This window comes from Pongo pygmaeus, chromosome 6 (assembly GCF_028885625.2).
Source record: "Pongo pygmaeus isolate AG05252 chromosome 6, NHGRI_mPonPyg2-v2.0_pri, whole genome shotgun sequence".
Taxonomy (NCBI): domain Eukaryota; kingdom Metazoa; phylum Chordata; class Mammalia; order Primates; family Hominidae; genus Pongo; species Pongo pygmaeus.
In genome coordinates this window covers 27,334,439-27,362,299 of record NC_072379.2, presented here as the reverse complement: position 1 = coordinate 27,362,299, position 27,861 = coordinate 27,334,439, and the positions used below count along the sequence as shown (strand labels likewise).

General features: G+C 38.9%; 1 protein-coding gene across 5 annotated transcripts; it reads right to left on the bottom strand.

The window, feature by feature from the left end:
- Positions 1 to 304: 304 nt before the first annotated feature.
- On the bottom strand, positions 305 to 27,677 carry LOC129040642 (zinc finger protein 92). 5 transcript variants are annotated; one of them, XM_054495398.2, is made up of 4 exons: positions 27,477 to 27,677; positions 13,437 to 13,563; positions 12,567 to 12,662; positions 305 to 3,105 (listed from the first exon to the last, which is right to left on the bottom strand). In XM_054495398.2, exons 1-4 carry the CDS (start codon positions 27,477 to 27,479, stop codon positions 1,571 to 1,573), a joined length of 1,761 nt encoding a protein of 586 aa, XP_054351373.1. In that variant the 5' UTR covers positions 27,480 to 27,677; the 3' UTR covers positions 305 to 1,570. The 5 variants fall into 5 exon arrangements, with proteins under 5 accessions (XP_054351373.1, XP_063524452.1, XP_054351374.1 ...); XM_063668382.1 differs by lacking the exon at positions 27,477 to 27,677 and adding an exon at positions 14,244 to 14,263; XM_054495399.1 differs by lacking the exon at positions 12,567 to 12,662 and having other exon boundaries at positions 27,477 to 27,665.
- Positions 27,678 to 27,861: the final 184 nt, after the last annotated feature.

Below are 27,861 nucleotides of genomic sequence, written 5' to 3'. Positions count from 1 at the left end.
ATTATTACATACTGTATGTCTGTATCAAAATATGGCATATATGGCAATAAATATATACACACACTATGTACCCACAAAAATTAAGAAAACTAAATTTAAATTTAAAAGAGATAAAAATTTAACCTATGAGAACAATATTCTTTAATGTATTTGCAGTTTAAGCCACTGGAAAAGATTACTAGAGATGTAAGCCCACTATGTTACCAAATAATATACTGTTACCATCTTTTACCCCACACCCTTGAGTAAGGTAGGGTAAGGTTAAAGTTAGTGGCATAATAACACTTCATCGAATACACAAGTCTTAGCATGCTAAAAAAAAAAATGTTTAATTACAAAATTAAGTTCACAATCTAAATTTTTTAAAGTACTGCATTTTATTACATAAAAGCACAATCAACAAAATGATACATTAATTTTAATTTAAAATGTTTTTTCTCACTATACTGCAAAAGAATGTTAGTCTGAACATGTACCTCAAGTAGCACTTAATATTCTAAGTTAATCACAAAGAGCATCTCTACATTTTCCTCATGCATCTTATATTTTAATTTTCTTACTCTTCCACAGAAAAGGGCACAAATAATGCCCACCTATAAAAAAGAGTCTCTCATATCTCTGATTCAGCAACAACTGATCACTTGCTTTCACATGTGAATACAATAGGAATGAAGAAAAACATGAATTTGAGTTAAATTACATCATTAATTGCTTTTCAAAAAATCTGTAATTTTTTTCAAGAAAAAAGTATACTTTGAATGTAATTATAAATCTCCAAAAAATCTTCTCCTTCTTTTAAAGTTATATATAAATAACTTACCTAACAATTTTAGTTTTGGATTTCCTATACTCAACACTCTAAATTTAGTGTAATGTCTGAAGTGTCAGTGCCTTATGCCTTATGATTTCTACTGTGAATTCTGATATTTACATAGACTTAATTTTGGATTAAATATTTTTCATACTTACTGCATCTGCAAAAATATATTTTAGTATGAACTCTCTGATGTTTTCCAAGCTGTAGTTTCTGAAAAAATGTTTTTCCATACTTATTACATTTGCAGGGTTTTTCTCCAATATAAATTCCCTGATGTCAAACAAAGTTTGAGCAACTAATGCTTTAGGGTTTTCCTCTGGTACAAAATGTGTACAATAAGATCATAAAACTAAAGGTACTACAACCCTCTTTCTATTTGTAATGTTCGTCTTAAGAATACTCTTCCTCGTATTAAAGGCTTATATTTTCTGAAAGATCTTTTGACAGTAATTGCATTTTATTAAGTATGAACTGATGTTTTAACATGTGAGCAGATATAAATGGCTTTTCCATATTCTTTATACAATTTTTCTCAAGTATAAATGCTTTCATGTGCAATAAGGTGTGAGGATTGGTTAAAAGTTTGCCACATTCTTCATGCTTGGAGGATTTTTCTCCAGTATAAATTATCTTACCTATAATCAAGTGTGACAACCATTTAAAGGCCTTGTCACATTCCTCACATTTCTAGGCCACCAATATGGTTTATGTTTAGAAAAGTTTGACGTGTAGTGAAAATCATTGTCACATCTTTCAGGTTTGTAGTTTCTCTTTAGTATAATTTGAGGATCTGTTAAAGGCTCTGCCACATTCATGTTTGCAGGGTTTCTCTCCAGTATAAATTATCTGATGTGTAATAAGGGTTGAGAAGTTGTTAAAGGCTTTGTCACATTCTTCATATTTGTAGGGTTTCTCTCCAGTATAAATTATCTTATGTGCAGTAAGGTTTGAGGACTGGTTAAAAGCATTGCCACATTTTTCACATTTGTAGGATTTCTCTTCAGTGTGAATTATCTTATGTTTAGTAAAAATTGAGGACTGGTTAAAGGCTTTGCCACATTCTTCACATTTGTAGGGTTTTTCTCTAGTATGAATTATTTTATGTTTAGTAAGGGTTGAGAATACACTAAAGGCTTTGCCACATTCTTCACATTTGTACGGTTTGTCTTCCATATGATTTCTCTTATGTTTAGTAAAAGCTGAGGACCAGCTAAAGGCCTTGCCACATTCTTCACATTTGTAGGGTTTCTCTCCAGTATGAATTATCTTATGTTCAGTAAGGGTTGAGGACTGTTTAAAAGCTTTGCCACATTCTTCACATTTGTAGGGCTTTTCTCCTGTATGAATTCTTTTATGTTTAGTAAGCGTTGAGGACTGGTTAAAGGCTTTGCCACATTCATCACATTTGTAGGGTTTCTCTCCAGTGTGAATTATCTTATGTTTAGTAAGGTTTGAGAACTGGTTAAAGGCTTTGCCACATTCTTCACATTTGTACGGTTTTTCCCCAGTATGAATTATCTTATGTTTTTTAAGAATTGAGAATACTCTAAAGGCTTTGCCACATTCTTCACATTTGTAGGGTTTATCTTCCATATGAATTCTCTTATGTTTATTAAGAATCGAGAACTGGTTAAAGGCCTTGCCACATTCTTCACATTTGTAGGGTTTCTCTTCTGTATGAATTCTTTTATGTTTAGTAAGGGTTGAGGACCGGTTAAAAGCTTTCCCACATTCTTCACATTTGTACGGTTTCTCTCCAGTATGAATTATTTTATGTTTAGTAAGATTTGAGGACCGGTTAAAAGCTTTGCCACATTCTTCACATTTGTAGGGTTTTTCTCCAGTATGAATTATCTTATGTTTAGTAAGTGTTGAGGACCAGTTAAAGGCTTTACCACATTCTTCACATTTGTAAGAATACTCTCTAGTATGAATTTTCTTATGTTGAGTTAATTGTGAAAGCATGCAAAATGATTTGCCACGGTTTTTACATTTGAAAGGTTTCTTTCCAGTATGTCTTCTCTTATTTCTATTTACATTTGGAAATTTATGAAAGACTTTCACATATTTATCACACTGAAATATTTTGCTGTCAGTAGTTGTCAAACATTGGTTAAGTCCATTATAACCTCCTTTGTACACCTTACATGCATCCACACTTTTATGGTCTTTTCTTAGCTGTAAATTCTCATGTCCATATTTTCCATATGTTCTCAGTATCACTTTTTGGAAAGAATCTTTTATGCTCTGCTCTGGCCAAACATCTTGGGCAAAATGAGAACACATAACTGAAAAAAATAAAAATAACAAGTTACTTCACTTACTAGACTCAGATGAATATACTTTACAAATTTAACCTATAAAATTGTACAAACTACAACATAAGCAAGATGGCACAGCAAAATACTACAAGCCCTAATTCCTTATAGAAATATAAATGTAACAAAAATATACTGACCAAAATACATTTGTGGAAAAGCTATAAATGAGTTAAATGTGTACAGTGCCCCAGGTGAGAACAATGCAAAGAGCTACAAAGAAGGAAAAGAAAACTGTGACATTTACCCAACACGGCTCTTCCTGCTCCTCAATAACCTAGTGTCTTCAGCAGTAAATTGCCAACTCCTGGTTTCTTTTTAAAAGACAAGAAAAATACTGGCACATACATCTTTATTTCTGGCCTCTAGGGGCCTTTCAAGACACTGGTTTCTGTCTCCCATGCCATAAAGTGCTGAAGGAAATGGTGGTATACTTTGGAATGACAGTTTGTCTGCTGAGACCAAAGGTAAACATTACAGCAGCAGAGAGAATGCAGCAGCACCACAGACAGCGAACACGTGTAGCAACTGATTACTGACTTAACAAAAAACACAAATGAACTCCTTTAACTAAAAAGTAAACACAAAATTTCAGACAAGGCACATCCTAAGAACATGTTTGAGAGACTCCCGGAATCTCTAGCCAAGACAATTGGTTTAAGACTATGCCAGGACAAGGCTACATAATAAAGATTGTAATAGGCAGCTTTTTTTTAATGTCCAAATCTCAATCAAACATTACAATGTATACAAAATATTAGGGCAACATGGCCCTGTCAAAAAAATATAAAATTTTTATAAAGCAACCATAAAAAATAAAGTTATAAATTAAAGAAATTGAAAATAAATTGAATAATATTCAATGAGTGAAACAGAAACACAGACGATTTTTGAAAATCACATAAATGAGGAAAACAAAAATATTCAAAATATCGACACCCCCTCAGAAATTGTGGAGGTAAAAAATACAAAAAGAAACTGAAAAATAAAAAATGAAGAAGCTAGACAAACTAGGATGCACACAAAGATACTTATAACAAACACATATATAAGCACAATTTCAGAAGTTACAGACAAGAAGAGAGTCTTGGGAGCTGCAAGATAAAAGTAATGTGTCATTTATACGCATACTCTTACGAGATAACCAGTGAACTGTCAACAAAAATTTTGCAGGCCATAAAAAAACTGTGTGATGTAGTCAAAGTCCAAAACGAAATTATAACACAGAATGTAAAACTTACTGGCCATCATCAATTAAATCAATATATTCATGGAAGAAATCTTAGAAGAATATAGAAAAAAAAAGTAGTACAGAGGGTACTTGAAGATAAAAAAGGCTGAGAACTTTCCAAATTTTGACGTAATAAGAGAAAAAATATTCCTAACCAATAACTTGGTTAGAAATTGTTTTACTTTAAAAGCAAGAAAAAAATAGATTTTCCAAAATAAAAGGTAAGAGTGTTTATTATCCCTTGCACAGTCCTACAGGAAATGCTACATGGTGAGCAGGCACCATGGCTCATGCCTGTAATCCTACAGCTTTAGGAGGCCAAGGCAATTGATCACTTGAGACCAGGAGTTCAAGATCAGCCTGAGCAACATAGTGAGAAATTGCATATATAAAAAGAGAAATGCTAAAATGACTCCATTATGTTGAAAAATAAAATAATGCTGGACAGCATCATAAAACCATATATAAATATAAAGCTCTCTATTAAATGTAAATATAGACACACATAGAATTCTTTACTATCATAATGATGGAGCATCAAACCCTTAAAGTTCTTCTGTAGAATATGAAAAACAAAATATAAATCTGAATAAATCCGTTAATAGAAACACAATATAAAATAATTTGTAATATTAGTAACAAACTAGAAAATGTTTTAACTTTAAGATGTTTTATATAATCTTCATTTTTCAAGATAATTACAAAGATGATATTTATAGAAACTATGCAAAACAAAAAATAAAGCATGTCACTATGAGATTAAACAAAAATTCAAGGAGTGAAACAGGAAATGAGAAAAAACATATCTAAAAAACACAAGAAACAATAACAATGAAACTGGTAATAGTAACATCATTTCTTTAAAAAATCATTTTAAATATAAACTACTTAATAAAAAGAAATGTAATCCCAGGACTTTGGGAGGTCAAGGTGAGCTGATCACTTCATTGCAGGAGTTTGAGACCAGCCTCAGCAACATGGCAAAACTCTGTCTTTACAGAAAATACAAAAAACTAAGCTGGGTATGATGGCACATGCCTGTAACCAGCTACTTGACAAGCTGAAATGAGATCATCATCTGAGTTTGGGAGGTTATTGCTGCAGCTCATTGCCATGATCACACCACTGCAAACCAGCCTGGTTGACAGAGTGAGACCCTATCTCAAAAATAAATAACTATGTAAATAAATAAATAAGAAAGCATACAATACACTACCTAAAAGAGATCCATTTTGGCACTAAGTCAAATAGGCTGAAAGTAACAGAATGAAAAAGATCTATATCTATGCAAATAGCAACCACAATTGGGTGAGGCAGTCATAATTATATCAGACATATATATATATGCTTTAAGTCAAGTACCAGCATGAGATAAAGACTGATATTATATAATTGTAAAACGGGTCAATTTACCAGGAATCTGTAACTACCATAACTATCTACTCTTCTAATAAACTAGCTCTCACTTGAATTGATGGAGTGTAAACTTTTTGATTACCAAGAGGATAGTGCCAAGCCATTCATAAGGAATTTGCCCCCATGACCCAAGCACCTTCCTCCAGGTCCCACATCAAACATTGAGGATTACATCGCAGCATGAGGTTTGGAGAACATGAACATCCAAACAATATCATATACCAACTAGGCTTAACAGACATGTACAAAACTTTCTAGTCAAAAGCAAGGGAATACACAATATCCTTATTTGCAGCTGGTGCATTCTGTTAGGACACATACCAAGTCTTACTAATATAAGAATACCAGCTGGGTGCAGGGGCTCATGACTATAACCCAACACTCTGGGATTTCAAGGTGGGAGGATGACTTAAAGCCAGAAGTTTGAGGCCAGCCTGGGCAACACAGTGAGAATCTGTCCCTACAAATGATCAAAATATTAGCCAGGCATGGTAGGGCATGTCTGTAGTCCCAGCTGTTCAGGAGGCTGAGGAAAAGGATCACTTGAGCCCAGGAGACTGAGGCTGCAGTGAGACAAAATTATGCCACTGCACTCCAGCCTGTCTCAGAAACAACAACAATAAATAAACTTAAGACCAAAATAATAAACTGTATGTATTCTGACCAAAACCGAAAGAAACTAGGAATTAAAAGAAATGTGAAAATAAAACACATTCTTCAACATATTTTTGCTCAAGGGTCAAAAAACTTCATTTTGGGCCGGGCACAGTGGCTCATGCCTGTAATCCCAGCATTTTGGGAGGCCAAGGCGGGTGGATCACCTAAGGTCAGAAGTTTGAGACCAGTCTGGCCAACATGGTGAAACCCCGTCTCTACTAAAAATACAAAAAAATTAGCTGGGCGTGGAGGCAGGCACCTGTAATTGGGAGGCTGAGGCACGAGAATCACTTGAACCCGGTAGGCAGAGGTTGCAATGAGACGAGATCGCGCCAGCCATTGCATTCTGGCCTGGGCAACAAGAGCGAAACAACATCTCAAAAAACAAACAAACAAAAAATCTTCATTTTGTTAAGATGTCAATACAATACAGTGGTAAAGAAATTCAACATAATCTCTATAAAAATACTATAGCACAGTTTTTAACAGAAATATTGTCTAAATTTTTAAAATTTGATTAAAATCTATAACTATCCAAACACCCATGAAAAAGAACAAACAGCCATTATACTTCCTGATTTCACAGCATATTAAAAGCTACAATAACAAAAACAATGTGGTACTGACACAAAGACAGATAAAGAGATGAAAGAACAGAATAGAGAGCCTAGAAATGAACCCTTCTGTATATGATCAAATGATCTTCCACAAAGTTGCCATGAGCACACGATAGAGGAAAGATAATCTCTTCAAAAAATAATGGTGAAACTGGATATTAACACCTATAAAGTTTGATCCTTTCTTGGAACCATATACAAAAAATATTTTAAATAAAATACTTAAACATAAAAAAATAACTAACAAATCTCTTAGGAAAAATATAGAGGAAAGACATTACGTTGGTCTTGGCACCATTTACGATATTAATGCATGAGCAACAAAGAAAAGAACAGAAAAACTGAATTACGCTATACTTCAAAATTTTTACACATCAAAGAAAACATTCAAGAGAGTGACAATGTCCCCTAGGAAATAAGTGAAAATGTTTGCAAATCACATGTGATAGGAGCTAATATTCAGAATATATGAACAACTTTTCAAACTGAACAATACAGTTGAATAACTTGATGAGAAATGAAGATATGAAGAACAGAAATTAAGAAATAATTGAACTTTATCACATAAAGTTTATAATATTAAGTATCATATAAAGTTCAATAATATTGAATTTTAAATAATTGAATCTTTATCAAGAGATATATATACATGGGAAAAAGCATTTGAAAGGACAGACAAAATTACTAATTTATAGAGAAATGCATAAAAAACACAATGAAGAACAAAATCACCTCATACCAGTTAGAATGGCCACTATACATTTTTTAAAAGGCACCAAATCTGTTGATGCAATGAAAATAAAACCCATCTTATTTTTTGGTGAAAAACAAGGATGCAGCCATTATTTTAAAATATTATATACATGTTTCTCAAATAATTAAAGATGGAATTATTATTAAACACAGTATCCCATTTATGAATCTATATCCAAACTATGCAACATAGGATCTTAAAAATATATTTGAACATCCATGTTTATTGTACCAGTATTCACAAAAGCCAAAAGGCTGAAGCAACCCAACTGTCTTCTTGATTTATAAACACACCAAAAAATGTAACATATAAATACAGTGGAATATTATTCAGCCTTAAAAAAGAAAATTGTCACATTTTAAGATAAACTTTGAGAATATTTTGTCACCTGACATAAGCCAGTAACAAAATGATGGATACTGTGTGATCCCACTTATATGAGATATCTTAAACAGTCACACTCATAAAAACAGTAAGTGGAAGGGTGTTTGTCAAGGGCTGGAGAGAGGGTAAAATGGGCAGTTATTGCTTAATGGGTACTGAGTTTTAGTTTTACAAGATGTAAAATTTCAAGAAGTCTTTTGCATAATTATGTGAATATAGTTAACATGCCTGAAATGTACAGCTTTTTGGAGACAGGGTCTCACTTGTCACCCAAGCTGCAGTGCAGTGGCACAATTAAGGCTCACTGCAGCCTCAAACTTCCAGGCTTAAGTAATCCTCTCCCCTCAATCTCCCAAGTAGCTGGGACCACAGGTGACAACCACCATGTCTGGCTATGTTTAAAAAAAGTTGTAGAAAGAGGGTCTCCATATGTTGTCCAAGCTGGCCTCAAACATTTGGGCTCCGGCCAGGCACGGTGGCTCACTCCTGTAATCCCAGCACTTTGGGAGGCTGAGGCGGGTGGATCACCTGATGTCGGGAGGTGGAGAACAGCCTGACCAACATGGAGAAACCCTGTCTCTACTAAAAATACAAAATTAGCCAGGCATGGTAGCACATGCCTGTAATCCCAGCTACTCAGGAGGCTGAGGCAGGAGAATCACTTGAACTCAGGAGGCGGAGGTTATGGTGAGCCGAGATGACGCCATTGTACTACAGCCTGGGCAACAAAAGCAAAACTCCATCTCAAAAAAAAAAAAAAAATGTGGGCTCAAGTGATGCTCCTGTGTTGGCCTCCCAAAATCTGAGGATTACAGATGTGAGCCACCACCATGCCTGGCAATGAAATGTAAACTTAAATAGATTTAAGATGGTAAATTTTAGGTTACGTGTTTTTACAACAATTATTTTTTAAAAGAAAAACTAAAAAAAAAAAAAAAAAAAAAATTACAAATATTTCCAAAAATTACCTTCAAATTACAAAAGTGTTTCTCTTACCCAAAGGAAATTATATAATATTTATCATTAAACACATGGTGGAAAGACTATTTCCATGACTACTCACTTAGACAAAACAACCATTGAAAATCAGCTAAGAAAGAATACACACAAGATATGCCATAACCAAAATTAAAGTCTTATTTATAGATAAAAACACACACATATATAATCAGACTATGATGGACATATGGCTGACTTATTTCTTAGTTAAACCCAACATTCACTTGAAGTGTACAAACAGAAGTGCAAATTGCTAAAACCGTAAAAATAAGAAACAAAAACTGACAAGAAACCTACACTAAACAAAAAAACACTAATATGGAACTGTAAAACATTAAAAGAAATGTTTACTCATAAAACCTGCTTTGCAATATTGATGTACCATTAAAAAGAATTTGTCTAGATAACTGCAATATTTGAGTGTAACTGTACTTATGGAAGGCAAGTATTTGAATCACTGGCATGCACTGTACGGCAGTAAAATTTCAGAGAAAATGCAGTATAATCATACATAGAAGATTCTAATAAAAAACTTAATAAGTAAGCATTTTTAAAAATTGAGATAATTTTTATGTTTTACATATATGCTATTCTTACACAAGATGAAACTGCTGCAATCCAACTATAGAAGCAAAGAACAGCCTTACGTTGCCAAATAAAGAAAAAATTTTTATTTTGCTGAATATAGTTAGTGCCTCTGATATATAAAACAAATATTTGGGGGATACATTATGTTATTACTTAGATATAGGCTAAAAAGTGGGTGAAAATACTATTCCTTTTTGCCTGCAGCAAACTTAAATTTATAAGTAACTATTTTAGTAATTACGGAGTGCCTACTAATTATCTAATTTACTTCAGGCATAACATGTAAATTCTAGCATATTGCCCCAAAGGTCTGATTCTAAAGTTACAGACAAATTTGAAATAGAAAATAGAAAGTAAAAATGTATAGGAAGAGTGACATCAGGAAGATAGGACACTAAAAGGTGCCTTATTTTGTTATCCTCCAACAGCAAGAAAATTTGTCAGCCATCCCTCATAAAAAGGCCTTTTGAGAGAGCCAGGCATCATGGCTCACACCTGTAATGAAAGCTTTATCATACATTGAGGTTGGAGAATTGCTTCAGGCCAGGATTTCAAGACCAGAATGGGTTATGAAGCAAGACCCCATCTCAAAAATAAGCGCCTTTAAAAGAGCTTTGAGATCCAGGGAGGGAGTTGTGAAATGCTAAACCCAAGATTGAGGGCTGTTGTTTTCAGAAGGCAGGCCCTCATTCAGGCAGCAAACTAAAGGACTCCTGTTCTTGGCTACAGACCAGAAAATGGCCCACCAAACTTGGTCCCACTGAGAATTCTGAACTTACTCTACAACCGTCCCAAACTTCTCCCAGCCACAGTCTGGAAAAGGTCCTGCCCTTCCAGCAGCCTGGAGGAAGACAACCACTTATAGCCATGCAGGCAGGCCAGCTTGCAGACCTTGGCATTTACTGTGGTCTCTGAAGCAGTTTAATGACTCAGTTCCAACTCTCTGAGCCACAGTTTATGGCCAGTTATATCTACACAGAAACCTACACAGTGGCCTGGGGAAATCCTCTCTGGTACTCAATGAAAGCCATACTCATCCACATCCTAATATAAGGTCCATTATATGCAGACCCGACTACAGAAACTTGCCCTAGTGTCTGCCCTACAGAGCAAAGTCCTGGAGGATATTCAGTCTGTCCAAAAATAAAATGGAAATTACAAATATCCAAGCCCCTTGTAACAAGCCAGTAAAGGTGGACCCTAGTGTAGACCCAGCAGCCTTGTGACCAAGCTACACCCCTCTCTACTACAAATCCAGAGGGTATCCCATCACCCTGGGAACCCAACAAAAGATCTTTACCTTCTAAAACCAGTTTATAAAAACTTGAAGAGCTGTTTGCTCCTTCAAATTTACAGACACCAATGCAAAACTATATTGTGCCAACGTCAATGCTTCTATTTTAACATAGCACTGGAATTACGTGGCAAAAGAATTTAAAAAATTTAAAAAGCCATTGAAATTGAAAACAGATAAGTAAAAAGTTGCTCTTTGTAGATCACATAATCTTATATAGAGAAAATCATAAACATTTAAATCTGTCTAAACTAATAATAAATCAGCACAATATGAAATTAACATACAAGTTATGGTTCCATACACTTAAAATAAGCTACATGATATAAAAGAGGAAAAAATCTTATTTGTAATACCATTAAAATAATACATTTCTCCATCCTGGCTAACATGGTGAAACCCCATCTCTACTAAAAATACAAAAAATTAGCCAGGGATGGTGGTTCGCGCCTGTAGTCCCAGCTACTCGGGAGGCGGAACTTGCAGTGAGCTGAGATTGCGCCACTGATCTCCAGCCTGGGCAACAGAGTGAGACTCCATCTCAGAAAAATAATAATAATATTAATAATACACTTCTGGGCTAGGCACAGTAGCTCACAACTGTAATCCCAGCACTTTGGGAGGCCAAGGCGGGCGGATCATGAGGTCAAGAGATCAAGACCATCCTGGCCAACGTGGAGAAACCCCATCTCTACTGAAAATACAAAAATTAGCTGGACGTGGTGGTGCATGCCTATAGTCCCAGCTACTCGGGAGGCTGAGGCAGGAGAATTGCTCGAACCCAGGAGGCAGAGGTTGCTGTGAGCCCAGCTCGCGCCACTGCACTCCAGCCTGGCAACAGAGCGAGACTCCGTCTCAAAAAAACAAAAAGAAAAGTAGTTTAACAGAGTTTCTCAAAATTATGCAGTGATTTGTGTGTCCTCAAAAGCAATGGAAAAGTAGTCAGATTGTGCAGTCTCTTACTCCCATGGAAAGGACTTTGGCTCTCACTGTAAACTTGAAGAAGATCACCTTAGAAAATTTAAAAGCATTAGACAGAAGATGCGCCTATGTGAGAGCAAAATAAAAGTTTCAGGCTTCCCAGAAACTATTTTTTTTGGAAACAGCTTCCCAAATTACATTTTAAAGACTGAGGCCAGGCGCAGTGGCTCACGCCTGTAATCCCAGCACTTTTGGAAGGCTGAGGCGGGCAGATCACCTGAAGTCGAGAGTTCGAGACTAGCCTGACCAACATGGAGACACTCCGTCTCTACTAAAAATACAAAATTAGCCAGGCATGGTGGTAGGTGCCTGTAATCCCAGCTACTCAGGAGGCAGAAGCAGGAGAATCGCTTGAACCTGGGAGGCAGAGGTTGCAGTAAGCCGAGATCACACCCTTGCACTCCAGCCTGGATAACAAGGTCAAAACTCTGTCTCAAAAAAAAAGACTGGCCTTCTCTTTGACTTTTGGACCTCTCATTTGTGTCGTCTGTTGTATTAACTGTCACCTACCTGGGGTTTTGTCTACCATCTCATGTCTCTTCATATTCCAGGGCTCTTTTCCTTGCTCCAGCCAGGTGATCAGGTCTGGCTTAGAGACAGCAATACCTGTTTTATTAAAAATAAATAACATAAATCTTGCTCATATTCTCCAATTACCAACATAGTAATATGCTCAATAAAGAGGATGTAACAGATTAATCTAGTAAATTAATCCCCAAATACTAATTTATGAAAAATATCTAAATATTTTAAATTTGTAGTTTTTTTTTTTTTTTTTTTAAAACAGAGCCTCACTCTGTCACCCAGGCTGGAGTGCAATGGCACGCTCTCAGCTCACTGCACTCTCCGCCTCCCAGGTTCAAGCGATTCTCCTGCCTCAGCCTCCTGAGTAGTTGGATTACAGGCGCCCACCACCATGCCTGACTAATTTTTTTATTTTTAGTAGAGACAGGGTTTCACCATGTTGGCCAGGCTGCTCTCGAACTCCTGACCTCAGGTAATCCACCCACCTCAGCCTCCCAAAGTGCTGGGATTACAGGCATGAGCCACCACGCCCAGCCTACATTTGTAGATCTCTAATTTTATTTAATAGTGCCCAGTACTACTAAATGAAAAATTGGTGGTAGCAACAATATTTTATGCCAATAAATTTCTGGAATTACCACTAATTTAGAGTGAAGGATATAGATCAGCTCAGGAATGTGGTGAGTTCAGGTCAAAATGAAACATCTTGAAGAAGTTCTTTTCTACACTGACAAATCTGTTTTCTTGAAAACTGGGATCTGAAACTCATTTATGCAAAGCATAAATTACCAAAAAACATTTTACAAAGAGGAGAAATGAAACTTTTAGAGTATTGTGTATTGAAATTATCCTCACCAAGGAAGACCAGGTTTCTGTAGTTCTCTAACATCACATCTCTATATAAATTCCGCTGCGCAGTGTCCAGGCATTGCCATTCCTCTAGAGAGAATTCTATTTTCACATCCCTAAATGTCAGCGGTCCCTGAAAAAAACACACACACACAAACACACATATGTTTACTAAGTGGCTGTGGGCAGAATTTTTTATTTGACTTAAGGTGAAATGAAAGAGTAAAGAGAACAAGTTCTGACTTACAGGAGTGACTAAAATGATCCAATAAAATAATTTTCAATACAGAAATATTTTCTAATGTATTCTCTAACTCTGAGAAAAGAGAATGACATAAGATCCATAACACCAGTGTATATATGATACTTTTCTGGATGATAAAGTATAAAATTAAGGGCATGAACACAAACGTACATTTTTGAGTGTATATGTTTCAGCTGGAAAAGACATGGAGTTAGAAGGGACCTCTCAAATTTTAATGTGTATGATAAACTAAAGATCTTGTTATGCATATATTTTTTCAGAACATCTGGAATAAAGTCTAAGTTTCTTAATTTCTAAGAAGATCACCAATAATGCCAATGATTTTTGCCCAAGAAGATTATTTTGTCAAGCATCCAGTAAGTGGGAGGAGTGTGGGTTTTCCCAGTTTTTCTGACCCGTAAACAAATATGAGAGCCTTCATTTTCCAAAGACAGATACATGCAAAGAAAACCTAATAAAGAAGGGCAGCTGCCAGATTAACTGTAATGGTTTATGCACATCAGCTGCATAAAGATACTTAATAACTGGCTGGCCCCAGTGGCTCATACCTACAATCCCAGCAGTTTGGGAGGCTGAGGTGGGCAGATCACCTGAGGTCAGGAGTTCAGAGACCAGCCTGGCTAACATGGTGAAACCTCGTTTCTATCAAAAATACAAAAAATTAGCCGGGCATGGTGGTGCACGCCTGTAATCCCAGCTACTCAGGAGGCTGAGGCAGGAGAATCGCTGGAACCCGGGAGGCGGAGGTTGCAGTGAGCCGAGATTGCGCCATTGCACTCTAGCCTGGGGAACAAGAGTGAAACTCTGTCTCAAAAAAAAAAAGAAAGAAAACTGATACTTAATAATCGAGAGAAAAATTACTAACTCTATAGTTAAAAAATCTGTCAGAGAGCTCTTTAACCAAGTGAATCATTAATATCCACTGAACTAGGACAAATTTTTATAATGTGCTGATGAACAGAAGGACACAGCATCACTGCTGGGATATTACTTCCCCAAAAAGTAAATTATAGACCTGAATTTAACCATAAAGAAACATCCATTTTATGCAAAGTTTGAGATACAGACATCTCCCATGTTCTGTAATTTTTAACAGTAATTTTAAATAGTCTTTCTTTAGCACCCTAGACAACATATATCTCCTAATAATTTTCTTCAGAACTTTCTGGGTAGTAAATGCCATCCTGTTTCAAAAAGCATTTTCTTAATCCTGTTCTGCATAGAGCTAATGGAGAAGACAGATGAAACCTCAATATTACATGTTCTCCTTGACTAAGGACCCCAGCTTTTCCCCAATAGGAATCTTGAGTATATTCATCCTCCCATATTCAATAGTCATAAAGGGAACATTTTTAAGATCATAAATTCATGGTGAGAATTCTACATGGCATATAAGAAGCCATGATGTAGAGAAGGCTCCAGTATATAGGAAGAAATATTTGCCTGGGTGTGGTGGCTCACGCCTGTAATCCCAGCACTTTTGGGAGGCCAAGACAGGCGGATCACAAGGTCAGGAGTTTGAGACCAGCCTGGCCAACACGGTGAACCCCCGTCTCTACTAAAAATACAAAAATTAGCCGGGCATGGTGGCACGCACCTGTAATCCCAGCTAGTTAGGAGGCTGAGGCAGGAGAATTGCTTGAACCCAGGAGGCAGAGGTTGCAGTGAGGCAAGATCATGCCGCTGCACTCCAGCCTGGGTGACAGAGTGAGATTCCGTCTCAAAAATAAATTTAAAAAAATTTTTCAGACACTTGACTATAATGAAAAATTTTTTACAGTAGTTAAACTCATTAGGGAGGAAAAGCACAAGTAGAGAAGGTTTGTAAGTACTAAACACATGGCATTCCAGGAGGCACAGTGGACACAGCTCTTGATCTGAGACACTTTTAGTGGAAAAACAGCCATTTTTTTCCTCTTTCTCTTCCTGCTCTGGGATTCTTTATCAGATGATTCTCTGGAGAAATTACACCTGAATCTTAAGAATATGCCTTTAAAGGTGTCGGCACCACCTGTTTACCTGCTACCACCACACCCACAGGCAGAAGGTCCAAGACCTGCAGAAAAAGTCCACCCATTTCTGTCCTTTATAACAGAAGAGATTCAAGAAAAATAAGCTGCTCTATGGAGATAATGATATAAGTTTCTCCTTTCCCATCCTCAGGTGCCCTCTCCTACCACAGACACCAACAATTTTTGCTAAAGTAATGGAAATATGGGCCACTCTGCCCTGTCCCTACCAAACCCAAAGAAAACAGGCCTTGTGACCACCCTTTAGTGCGAAGATAGAACTTAACACTCACAAATGTATCTTGAATCCCTCATCCTTGATTCTGGCCTCACCTTTGAGTCACATGAGGCCCTTAAAGCAATATGGATGCTTCCAGAACAGTAGAACAGAACCTGTGGGGAGGGCACAAATAGAGATTTCTGCAAACTGGCTATGTAATCTTAATTAGAAGCCTGGGCTGATAAATGCTTCCCTAATTATTATCTCTCAAGCACTGATAAGCTTATAAATCACTTGGTGATTTTGGCCCCACTCTATGTAATGTGATTCTGCAGGTTTGAAAATGGTCCATGAAACAAGTCCTCTATTGATGCTGATGTTGCTCCCCCTGCGCTCATTATTAGCACTAGTTAGAGAAAGCAGGCACATCACAGAATCCCTTACACTCAGCACTCTTGTCACAATACAAATACTTCTGGTACAAATAAAGACAACCAATCTTCATCCTAAAGTATATTCTTTGTTGGCTCTTTAAAGTTTACAGAGGAAACAGAGGCCAGCAATGTCCAAATAAGTCTGCATTTGGAAAACAACATTTACACATGCACTAATGCAATGTTTATTAAACAGGTACTATGTCCTCAAGAGTATGTTACGGAGCACTGCTAGGAATAAAACATTACGTGATTTAATCCTCCTAACACCCTGGGAGTTGGTTTTGTTTAATAATTGCCAGAATTTAGATAAAGGGCCCAGCATTTTTATTTCTTGTAATTTTTTTTTTTTTAAGTACAGAATAAAAGCTACATATAGTCAGATGAGAGTAATAAAGAAAAGAGTTTAACATAGTTTGGAGGAATTTTTATTGTGTTTATATTTACTTGTTTGTGGCTTGTGGAGCAACTGCTGGGTCTTCAGGAATAGAATAAGGAATAAGTTGCTAAATGGCATGTTTCTGCATGCACTGATTTTAATACAAAATTAAGAAATTAAGGCCCTAAAATATTACTTTATTTTTCCCATTTATCTGCTTTTAGATTTCAGGAAACTCTGAGCAACAGCTCTAGAAAGGCAGCCGAATTCATCACCCAAAATACTTCTCTTTCAATCAGTTCTGTGAGGCTAGACTCCAAGGTGAAGCCAGATCTCAATAAGGCCTCCAAAAAGGGTGAATCTGAACAGAATTGGGGCAGGGAGAGGATACTATGTAGAATTCTGCTCTCTATGCCACTGGGGTATTTCCTGTTCTGTTTTTCCTAAGCTTACCTAAGAGAAACTTAAATCCCACAGTTTGTGTAATTTTAATCTTTTTTAGCCACTGCCCTATCAATTTTATAACATATACTAATAAGCAATTTAAACAAATCTCTTAGGGTTTTCTAGGATAATTGTATTAGAAGATAAATATGTATTCTTAACAAGGTAAAATAAACAGAAATAATAATAACAACTCTTCTGTCCATAAACATCCATTCAAATGATGACCTCAGACGTCACAACAATATAAAGAAGGGGCGCAAATGAAGCCCCCATTTTTTGGTGTGACTCATTTCTCTTACACTGAGACAAAAGCAGAATGAACACTCTTGTCAGCCTAACACAGTTTTACTCTGGACATCCTCAAATGTTTCAAAGATGCCTAGGTGATTGTGAGAGGGTTCTCAGTGATCCTGGGCTGATGGCCCAATGGTAAGCCAGGCAGTAGAGACTTGGGCTGATTCTAAATAGAAAACAGAAATGCCCTGGTGGAGCTCCAGAACCTGGATCACCTGTCCTGATCAGGTAGTCTTTGGGTAACAGAAAGGACAAGAATACTCTACTCCAGTATCACATTTTTTACAGGTAGGTACAGTTGTAGTCATGGCTCTGGATACTTTGTGGCCTTGATCTCTCACTCCTAAGATGCTTTGTTTACATTTACAGATTCTGCCATCAGATTCTATTTATACCTGGCACCTCTCACATAACAGTAACAGGTCACTGAACAAGATCTGAAAAGCTCAAATAGCCACACTCTCAAAGGAGGTAGCTTTAAGATGTCTATGTTGACATCTCACAATGCAGAAAATGCCTCCTCTTGGTTTTCTGTACATTTTCAATCCAAAGTCTGCTCCTGTCTTGTAAATCCCAGGCAAAGGCCAGACCTTACGTGCAGATTCTAGGTGGGGTCAACCTGCTCTGCACTCTTGGGTGTTACAGCAAGAAAAGTACAACCAAAGGAGAGATCCCCTCATAAAGGCTGCTCTGGCACATTCTAAATAATATGTCCTAAATTTCCTCCTTAACAGGAAAAAGCTGAGGAACCACGAATGTAAGTAGACAGTTCATTTGGGCCAAACTTGAAGACTGTAAACTGGGAGCAAAGATTCAAGTTGCCTAGAATCTAGCAGCAGTTACAAGTGGATTTTTAAAGGCAAAAAGAGATAGAGAGTGGGCTGATACAAAATTGTCAGGAATTCTTACTTATTTACTAAAAATAACCTTGATTACTGATTGACATACATTGCTAAGCTGTATAGGGTGTGGGTTATAGTGTTCAGTGTGGCATTATTAGTTTAATTTATAGCTACTTGTGGCAACAGCAAACAGTTTCAAGAGATAAATACATAGCTCAAAGGAGAGAGAAAGACATAATTGTGGTCTCGTTTTAATGTCTCTTTGAGCCTTATAACTAAAAGGATTTGCATTTCTCAGATAAAAGGTTTACTGCAAGACCCAGATTCAGAATGTGGAGTTGCTAGTTTAGGTCCTGGATGTGTAGAATAGCAGTAAGTGTTACCTGCACATTTGTGGGCATTTTAAAAAGAGGAGGAAGGGGAAAGTGGAGATTCTCATGCCTACATGTCTACACTCAATGCATGCATGTTACTCTAACGGGCCCCACAGTCTCTGAATCAGTGTCATGTCTAAAGATACGAGAGTCATTGAAAGAGATAAAATGGTTAATTGCTGTTCTGTGAAGTATTTAGAAATTGGGTCTAGCCTCTCTAGATGTGATTATACAGGACTAGATACCAAATAGGCAGAGGCACGATTCTGCCTGCATATTCAGGGGACAGCATGCATTTTGCAGCACAATCATGAGTTGACTGGAAGCCTGAGACGAAAAGGCCCATCTAGATTAAAGCTTGGTTGGCACCTTATATGTTAATATCATGTATGGTAAGTTTAAACAGTGTTTGGAAAATATAATTAAAAGAAAAGTTTTCTCCAGCCCCAGAGTAACTCCACAATGATAAAACAGAAAGAAAACTGTTTCATTACACAATTAAACCAGAATGTGACACGCATCACAGTCAATCTGCTTAAGAGACTGCAAAGACACAAAGATGGTCACAATAATTAGTCCATAAGTAGAAGAATTTACAGTACCATGTTATACACAGTTCATCCTAAATTCACCTGGCAACTGGGGAGGCCATCCGTGTAAGCTAATTGGCTATATTCAATGACAAAATAAACTTTTCACATCTTCGTGACAGGAGGTAGTTTTGCAATTTGAAGCCAGGTGCCTGCTGAAGGTAGGCTCTCACTCTCCTACAGAAATGGTTGAATATAGTGCTCTCTTTTTGGCTATTTGCATTTTAAAGCAATAGCTCTCTACTCTGAACACTACCACAGCAACATGATACCAGTACAAAAACAGGCTCAGAGAGCGATGCAACAGAATAGAGAGCCCAGAAATAATGTAGCACACCTACAATCATCTTATTTTTGACAAAACTGACAAGAGAAATGTAGGGGAGATTCCTTGTTTAATAAATGGTGTTGTAATAACTAGCTAGCACTATGTAAAAGATTAAAACTGGACTCCCTACATACACTATATCCAAAAATAAACACAAGATAAATTAAGGACTTAAATGTAAAACTTAAAATTATAAAATACCCTGGAAGATAACCTAGGAAATACAATTCCAGACATAGAAACTGCCAACGATATTATGATGAAGATACCAAAAGCAATCGCCACAAAAGCAAAAATCGATAAATGGGACCAAATTAAACTAAAGAGCATCTTCACAGAAAACAAAAACAAAACCCACAAGAAACTATCAACAGAGTAAACAGACAACCTAGAGAATAAAGAAAAATATTTGCAAACTATGCTTCTGACAAAGGTCTAATATCCAGAATCCCATAAGGAACTTAAGCAAGTTTACAAGAAAAAAAAACCTTATTAAAAAGTAGGCAAAGGACATAAACACACGCTTTTCAAGAGAAAGCAAGTGGGTGCGGTGCCTCACACCTGTAATCCTAGCACTCTGGGAGGCCGAGGCAGGCGGATCACAAGGTCAAGAGTTCAAGACCAGCCTGGCCAATATGGTGAAACCCCCGTCTCTACTAAAAAAAAATACAAAAATTAGTCAAGCATGGTGGGGTGTGCCTGTAATCCCAGCTACTTCGGAGGGTGAGGGAGAATTGCTTGAACCCAGGAGGTGGAGGTTGCAGTGAGCTGAGATCATGCCACTGCACTCCAGCCTGGGTAACAGAGCGAGACTCCATCTCCAAAAAAAAAAAAAAAAAAAAGAAAAGAAAAGAAAAGAAAAAAGAGAAAGCATGCATGTGGCTAACAAGCATATTAAAAAAGTGCTCATCACTAATCATTAGAGAGATGCAAACAAACAAAAAAAAAACACCACAACAAGATACCATCTCACACCAGTAAGAATGGCAATTACTAAAAAAGTCAAAAAATAATAGATGTGCTGGCAAAGTTGCAGGGTAAAGAGAATGCTTATACGCTGCTGGTGAGAGTGTAAATTAGTTCAACCATTGTGAAAAGCAGTGTGACAATTCCTCACAAAACTAAAAACAGAATTACCATTTGACCCACCTCCTAATTAGGTATATACCCAAAGAATATAGATTATTCTATCATAAAGACCCATGCACATGCATCTTCATTGCAGCACTAGTGACAGTACCAAAGACATGGAATTAACCTAAATACCCTCAATGGTAGGCTAGATAAAGAAAATACATTATGGTTGGGCATAGTGGTTCACGCCTGTAATCCCAGCACTTTCGCAGGGTGAGGCAGGTGGATTACGTGAGCTCAGGAGTTGGAGACCAGCCTGGGAAACATCGCAAAACCCTGTCTGTACAAAAAACACAAAAAGAAAAATTAGCCAGGCATGGTGGTGCATGCTGTAGTCCCAGCTACTTGGGGGGCTTAGGTAGGAGGATTGCTTGAGCCCAGGAGATTGAGATTGAGGCTACAGTGAGCCAAGATCACGCCACTGCGCTCCAGCCTGGGTGACAGAGTGAGACCCTGTCTTCAGAAATAAATAAAATAAAGATTTAATGAAAACAAAATATGGTAGATAAAAATAATGGAATATTGTGTGGCTATAAAACAAGATCATTTTCTTTGCAGCAACATGGATGGAGCTGGAGGCCATTATCTTTAGAAAACTAATGCAGAAACAGAAAACCAAATGCATGCTATAATTTATAAGAGCTAAATAACAACAACACATGGAGACAATAAGAGGAAAAACAGACACTGAGGCCTAGTTGAGGGTAGAGGGTGGGAGGACAAAGAGGATCAGGAAAAAAATACCCATTTGGTTCTATGCTTAGTACCTCAGAGACAAAATAGTCTACACCAAACACCCACAACACAATTTTACCTATAGAACAATCGTGCATGTGTACCCCCAAACCAAAAACAAAACAGAAAAGATCCATGGGTAGGGGAGAGTGCAATGTAGGTGGAAAGACTGGTTTGTGCTACAGATAGTGGCCCAGGTGGGGCTGTCCTCTCATTTATTTGTGTCCATGCAGGCAGATGAGATTATGAACAGGTGGTGCAGAACCCTAGGTTGGTGGAAAAAGCAGGTTGATGCTGCAGATTCAGTGTCTGGAGGTGGGGATATGCCAGGAGACTTGTAGACAAATTTGTGAGCAAGAAACAGGTTCAAAAATGCTGCGGTGAAATTCCTGAGGGTGGTGCCTAGTCCTGGGAGGAGTGTGTGCACATCAATGTCTAGTGAGTATGTTTGTAAGTGGGTGGGAATCATGTGGTGGCAGCTGTGGGGAAAGGATGTCTGTTATCAGAGCTTCTTTCCTCTAAGTTTTCAGTCCTCTCTCACCATGGCAGGAGACCTGGAATCCTAGGACAACGGGCAGTGTGACAGCCTGTGTACAGGAGAGCAGAGCCTCCCATTCCCAGACACCCAGAGTTCCATTCCAGGCCAGGCCTCCGTGATATCTTTCTTCTGTCCCCAGATCTGTAGACTGGTGAACACCAAGCAATTCTCCAACACCAATTCATTTTCTAACATTTGAATTCTGACACCATCCAGAGTCAGCACGGACGCTGATTCAGGGCTCAGTCCCACAACATTGTCCTCACTGCCGATGTCAGTCAAAAACCTCATTGGTCCATCTATTCTTCTTAGCTACTGCTTAAAAACTGGGGACTCCCATAACCTCCCTCCAGTTCAATAATTTGATAGAGCTGCTCACAGAACTCAGCAAAACACTGTAGTTATGTTGACCAGTTTATTATAAATGATACAACCTGGGAAAAGTCAAATGGAAAAAATGTATAGGACAAAAAAAGATGTAGGGAAAAATGAAGCACATAGATAATCCTGGCAAATAGCTGTGATTAACAAAATTCTCCATCCTTTCTGTTCTCCAGGAACAGTTTATGGAAAGAACCACCCTTACCATTATGACTTAGATGGTGCTCTCTTTTCTTACCTATCACGTAGTCAGATAAAGACTGCACATTTTATTTTTCTCATTAAAAAAATCAGCTGAATTTGGCTTCAGTGGTCAAAAGAAAAATACTTTTTTTTTTTTTGAGACGGAGTCTTGCTCTGTCGCCCAGGCTGGAGTGCAGTGGCACGATCTCGGCTCACTCCAAGCTCTGCCTCCCAGGTTCACACCATTCTCCTGCCTCAGCCTCCCGAGTAGCTGGGACTACAGGCGCCCACCACCATGCCCGGCTAATTTTTTGTATTTTTAGTAGAGATGGAGTTTCACCATGTTAGCCAGGATGGTCTCGGTCTTCTGACCTCGTGATCCGCCCACCTCGGCCTCCCAAAGTGCTGGGATTACAGGTGTGAGCCACCACGCCCGGCCAAAAATATTTCTTAATCGGACTTTACTTATCTCCTTCCCACCAACTCCTGCGCTTTGAGCTACCTTCAGTCTGAGCCAACATACAACCTCACTTTATGTCCCTTCTAAGAATATACTGACTTCAAGGTAAAACATTCTCTCATCTAAAATCTGATTTTTTTTTTTTTTTTTTGAGACAGAGTCTTGCTCTGTTGCCCAGGCTGGAGTGCAGTAACACTCAGTTCACTGCAACCTCCGTCTCCCGGGTTCAAGGGATTCTCCTGCCTCAGCCTCCTGAGTAACTGGGATTACAGTTGCCCGCCACCACACCCAGCTGATTTTTGTACTTTTAGTAGATCCGCCCACCTCAATCTCCCAAAGTGCTGGGATTACAGGCATGAGCCACCATGCCAGGCCTAAAGTTTGATTCCCTCCATTTGCAGTTCCCCACCCACCTTCTTTCTAATCTTGTTTGCTCCTATGAAAGAATGCCCTTGTCTGCCTAAACTTTGCAATCCTTAAAGATCTTATAGTTGGTACTTCCTCCTGTTGCAATACTCCTTCGGAATTCAAATGTTTTTACATAATTCTAACTTTGTTTTATTTAGAAAGTAACTGCCAGGCTGGGCACAGTGGCTCACGCCTGTAATCCCAACACTTTGGGAGGCCGAGGCGGGCGGATCATGAGGTCAAGAGATGGACACTATCCTGACCAACATGGTGAAACCCCGTCTCTACTAAAAATACAAAAATTAGCTGGGTGTGGTGGCACGCGCCCGTAGTCCCAGCTACTCAGGAGGCTGAGGCAGGAGAAACGCTTGAACCCGGGAGGCGGAGGTTGCAGTGAGTCTAGATCGCGCCACTGCACTCCAGCCTGGCAACAAAGCAAGACTCCATCTCAAAAAAAAAAAAAAAAAAAAAGGAAAAAAAAAGAAAGTAACTGCCTCAAAACAAACTGCCTCTAGAAACTGCCTCAAAACAATGACAGCTTTATCTTCAGTAAGACCCTCCCAATCCCCTTCCATCTTAATGTTAACTCCATCTGCCTGTGGGTCCCCAGCTTTCCAGGGCTCTGTAGCTTCTCTCAGTATAAAGACTTCTTCTATGGCTGGGGTGGGCAGGCTGGGACATCTTCAGGGGAGGCTCCCCAAAAAGAACCTAACTGGGCCTTTAATAACCTCCTTTTGCAGGCTCAATAATAGCCATAGCTTGGAGTCATTGGGCTGAAGCTTTAATTTCCATGTTAAGAGTCACTCTCTTGGTTTTTGAAACTAAGTGTTTGAAAAATCCAGCAAAATTACTCAAACACAGTATAAATATGAGGGAAGGAAATTTTAAGGTGCTTACATTTCACACCTCAGTAAGAAAAGCAAAAGTATCTATTACCTTCAGACAACAGATTTATTATTTTATTATTTCCATTAAAAATCATGTAGTCATATGGGAACACTTTTAGTAGGTACCAAGTTTAATCTCGTAAAATTTAGCGTGAAACTCAGAAATCAAGAAAACATGGTATAGAACAGACATATTCACTGTAACAAATTTACTCTGCAAAGTGAATCTATGTAACTCACCAATTATCTCCCGTATTTTCTTGTGGAAATGTATTCATTTTCTACAGCCAAAATGGAAGAGAGATTATCCCTATTCTTTTCCTTGGTAGCATTCTAAAAGCTAAGCCTTAGAATTATGTTTGTAATTACCCAGCCATAAAAAACACAAGTGGGCTAGGCGCGGTGGCTCACGCCTGTAAGCCCAGCATTTTGGGAAGCCAAGACGGGCAGATCACGAGGTCAGGAGTTCAAGACCAGCCTGACCAACATGGTGAAACCCTGTCTCTAACAAAAATACAAAAATTACCCAGGCATGGTGGCACGCACCTGTAATGTCAGCTACTCAGGAGGCTAAGGCAGCATAATCGCTTGAACCCGGGAGGCAGAGGTCACAGTGAGCTGAGATCACACCACTGCACTCCAGCCTGGGTGACAGAGCAAGAGTCTGTCTCAAAAAACAACAACGACAGGTGAGAAAATTCCTAAACTCATTCTGGGAAAAAAGAAAAAGGTAAAAGAATTTTTAACAAATGGAATACGTGATCAGATATTAATTTTTTCCTGAAACTCACCTCTTTTATGCCCTTTGTAAATATGTCTTACCTTTCAAGCCCTAATAAAATGAAAGTCAAAATAAGTAAAAAAAATCTTTTCAAGGTGACAAACCCAGGAAGTGGCAGTGCTGATCAGAAAACAGATTTGTCAGCAGGCGTGGTGTCTCACGCCTGTAACCCTAGCACTTTGGGAGGCCAAGGCAGGTGGACTGCCTGAGCTCAGGAGTTCAAGACCAGCCTGGGGAACATAGTGAAACCCAGTCTCTACTAAAATACAAAAAACTAGCCGGGTGTGGTTGTGCGTGCCTGTAATTCCAGCTACTCGGGAGGCTGAGGCAGCAGAATCTCTTGAACCCGGAAGGCAGAGGTTGCACTGAGCCAAGACCACGCCACTGCACTCCAGCCTGGGCAACAGAGGGAGACTCAATAACCACCCTCTCAGAAGACACTATACCCCAGGTGTATTTTACTTTGCAAGTTCTTGTACCATCTCACTGGGGTCAGATTGTTTTTGTTTGTTTGTTTGTTTGAGACGGAGTCTCGAGGCTGGAGTGCAGTGGCATGATCTTGGCTCACTGCAATCTCCCTCTCCTGGGTTCAAGCGATTCCCCTGCCTCAGCCTCCCGAGTAGCTGGGATTACAGGCATGCACCACCATGCCTGGCTAATTTTTTGTATTTTAGTAGAAACGGGCTTTCACCATATTGGCCAGGATGGTCTCGATCTCCAGGTCAGGTTTTGTTGTATCTTCTGGAATACTTTTTTTTTTCCCACAAATCTTAGAGAATCCTGGGGACAGAAATAATTTTGGTGTTTTCCTCCCAATACCAGCATCTGATTGGCTGACCAGCAATGTTTCTCCAAGAAATGAAAGCTAGGTTGAGTAAAGACAATCTTAATATCTCAAGGGGTAAGCTTTTCAAAGGAAGAGTAGCCCAGGAGATGCTTCGCAGCCCCAGGGCATCCACCTGCTCCCCTGAGAAGCTACATTCCATACTTCAGGTTATTCTACGAGAGAAAATGACCCAGGAGCTGATATTTACTAGACACTTTAGCAACACTGCCATGGTAGGTATCTTGCCCCAGACAGTACTGAAACCCAGGACCAGAAAAAGAACTGAAGGGTGGCTGAGAACACATCACCCCATAAAGTTTCCAAAGGGAAAGCAATCATGACCCAAAAACATTCTGATAAGATCTCTGTGCCTAAGGAAGATAAAAAGAAAAGAGGCACAGAGATTTACAATACAATGTCAGGGGATTATTCTTTGCTTTCTTCTCATAGGAAATATTTACAAACAGGAAACAAATCTTTTAAAACGTGCCATCCAATGCTTTGTCAAAAATGATTAATTAAAATATGGCATCGAAAATGTACACTAAAGGAAACACAGTTGACAATGCAAATTAGGGAGGGTAAGTTGGCATTTGGGAATGTCAGAAGGAACTGGAAATTTAGTATTTTACTGCAAGCCAGAGTTAAGCTGGAGGAATGGGGGATGGGGGGTAGACTTGAGACCCTGCTTGGGACACATGTGAAAACTGCAGGGGAAAATCAGTCCCCTGTGGATGTGAAAATAATTAAGTGGCAGGCAATTACACTGAGGAGGCTCTAGTCCCTGGGTTCCTACTTTAAAAAAATCTAACTCAAATGCATTTTTGGCGGCGGGAGGGGAAAGTAAATAACACCGAGGGAACAAAATTCAGGCTTAACCAACTATAAACTGACAACCTCTGATTACATGACCAGGAAATTTCTACCTTAATTATACAAATTAAAAAACGACGTAACTGTATCTAACCAATTATTAAACTTGTTTTTTTCATTATGCATCTTATAAAAGTGTTTCTTTCAAGCCCCTCCCACGGACCACAAACTACAAACCATAGCTGGGTGCTCTAAAATTCCTGAATCGCTCTTTGATTAAATTATTCAATATTTTTACCTTGACTCCCATAAATTTTTAATAGGAAAAAAGAGGACCTGGAAACCACACGGACCAAAGCTCTTCCTATAAACCCCGCACCCCGCACCCCGAGTCAGGATTCTTCTCTGACGATTCTCCCGTCGTCCCTGCACACTCCGCGAGAGATGCGACGCTGCGGGTGCACAGCTGCCCACCGAGGGCTCCAGGCCAAAGCACAGTCACTGCGCAGCGAGGACACAGGACGCCCGGGGTCCCGGCTGTCAGCCCAGCCGCCATCTTATTGCTGAAGGAGACTGAGGGCCGAGCTGCGCCAAGGAGAACTCGGGCCGCGGATCTCGGAGCCGACTGCGGGAAGGCCCGAGGCCCGCCACAGCCACTTCCAATCGGTTCCAACCAGACCCTCCCCCTCTCTCGGGATGTCGGACCCAGCAGGCTCACCATTTCTAGGCTTCCAGGGGGTCCTGGAGTCTTAGCTGTGAACCTCCAAGTTCTTGCAGGTAACAGGGTCACAGCGGCGAGCCTTTAACAGCAGAGAACGCAGAGCAGTGAAGACTAGACTTGGAGCACCGGCTGCAGCAAGAGACAAAGGCCCCGCCAAATCCCGGAAGCTGTGCTGTCCGCTCCAGCTGCGTGCCTGATTGGATGGTTCCCAGCCCAGCGCTCCTGATTGGATAACGTTTAACGCCCCCGCCCCTTCAGGCCCTGAGTGACAGGAGATGTGATCAGATGCTGGACTGAAGGAAGAGTGACAGCCTAAGCTGCAGCCTTTTCAGACAGGGCTTCCTCCCTGAGCTGAGTCAGGCCCACCCCAGACAGTATTTGC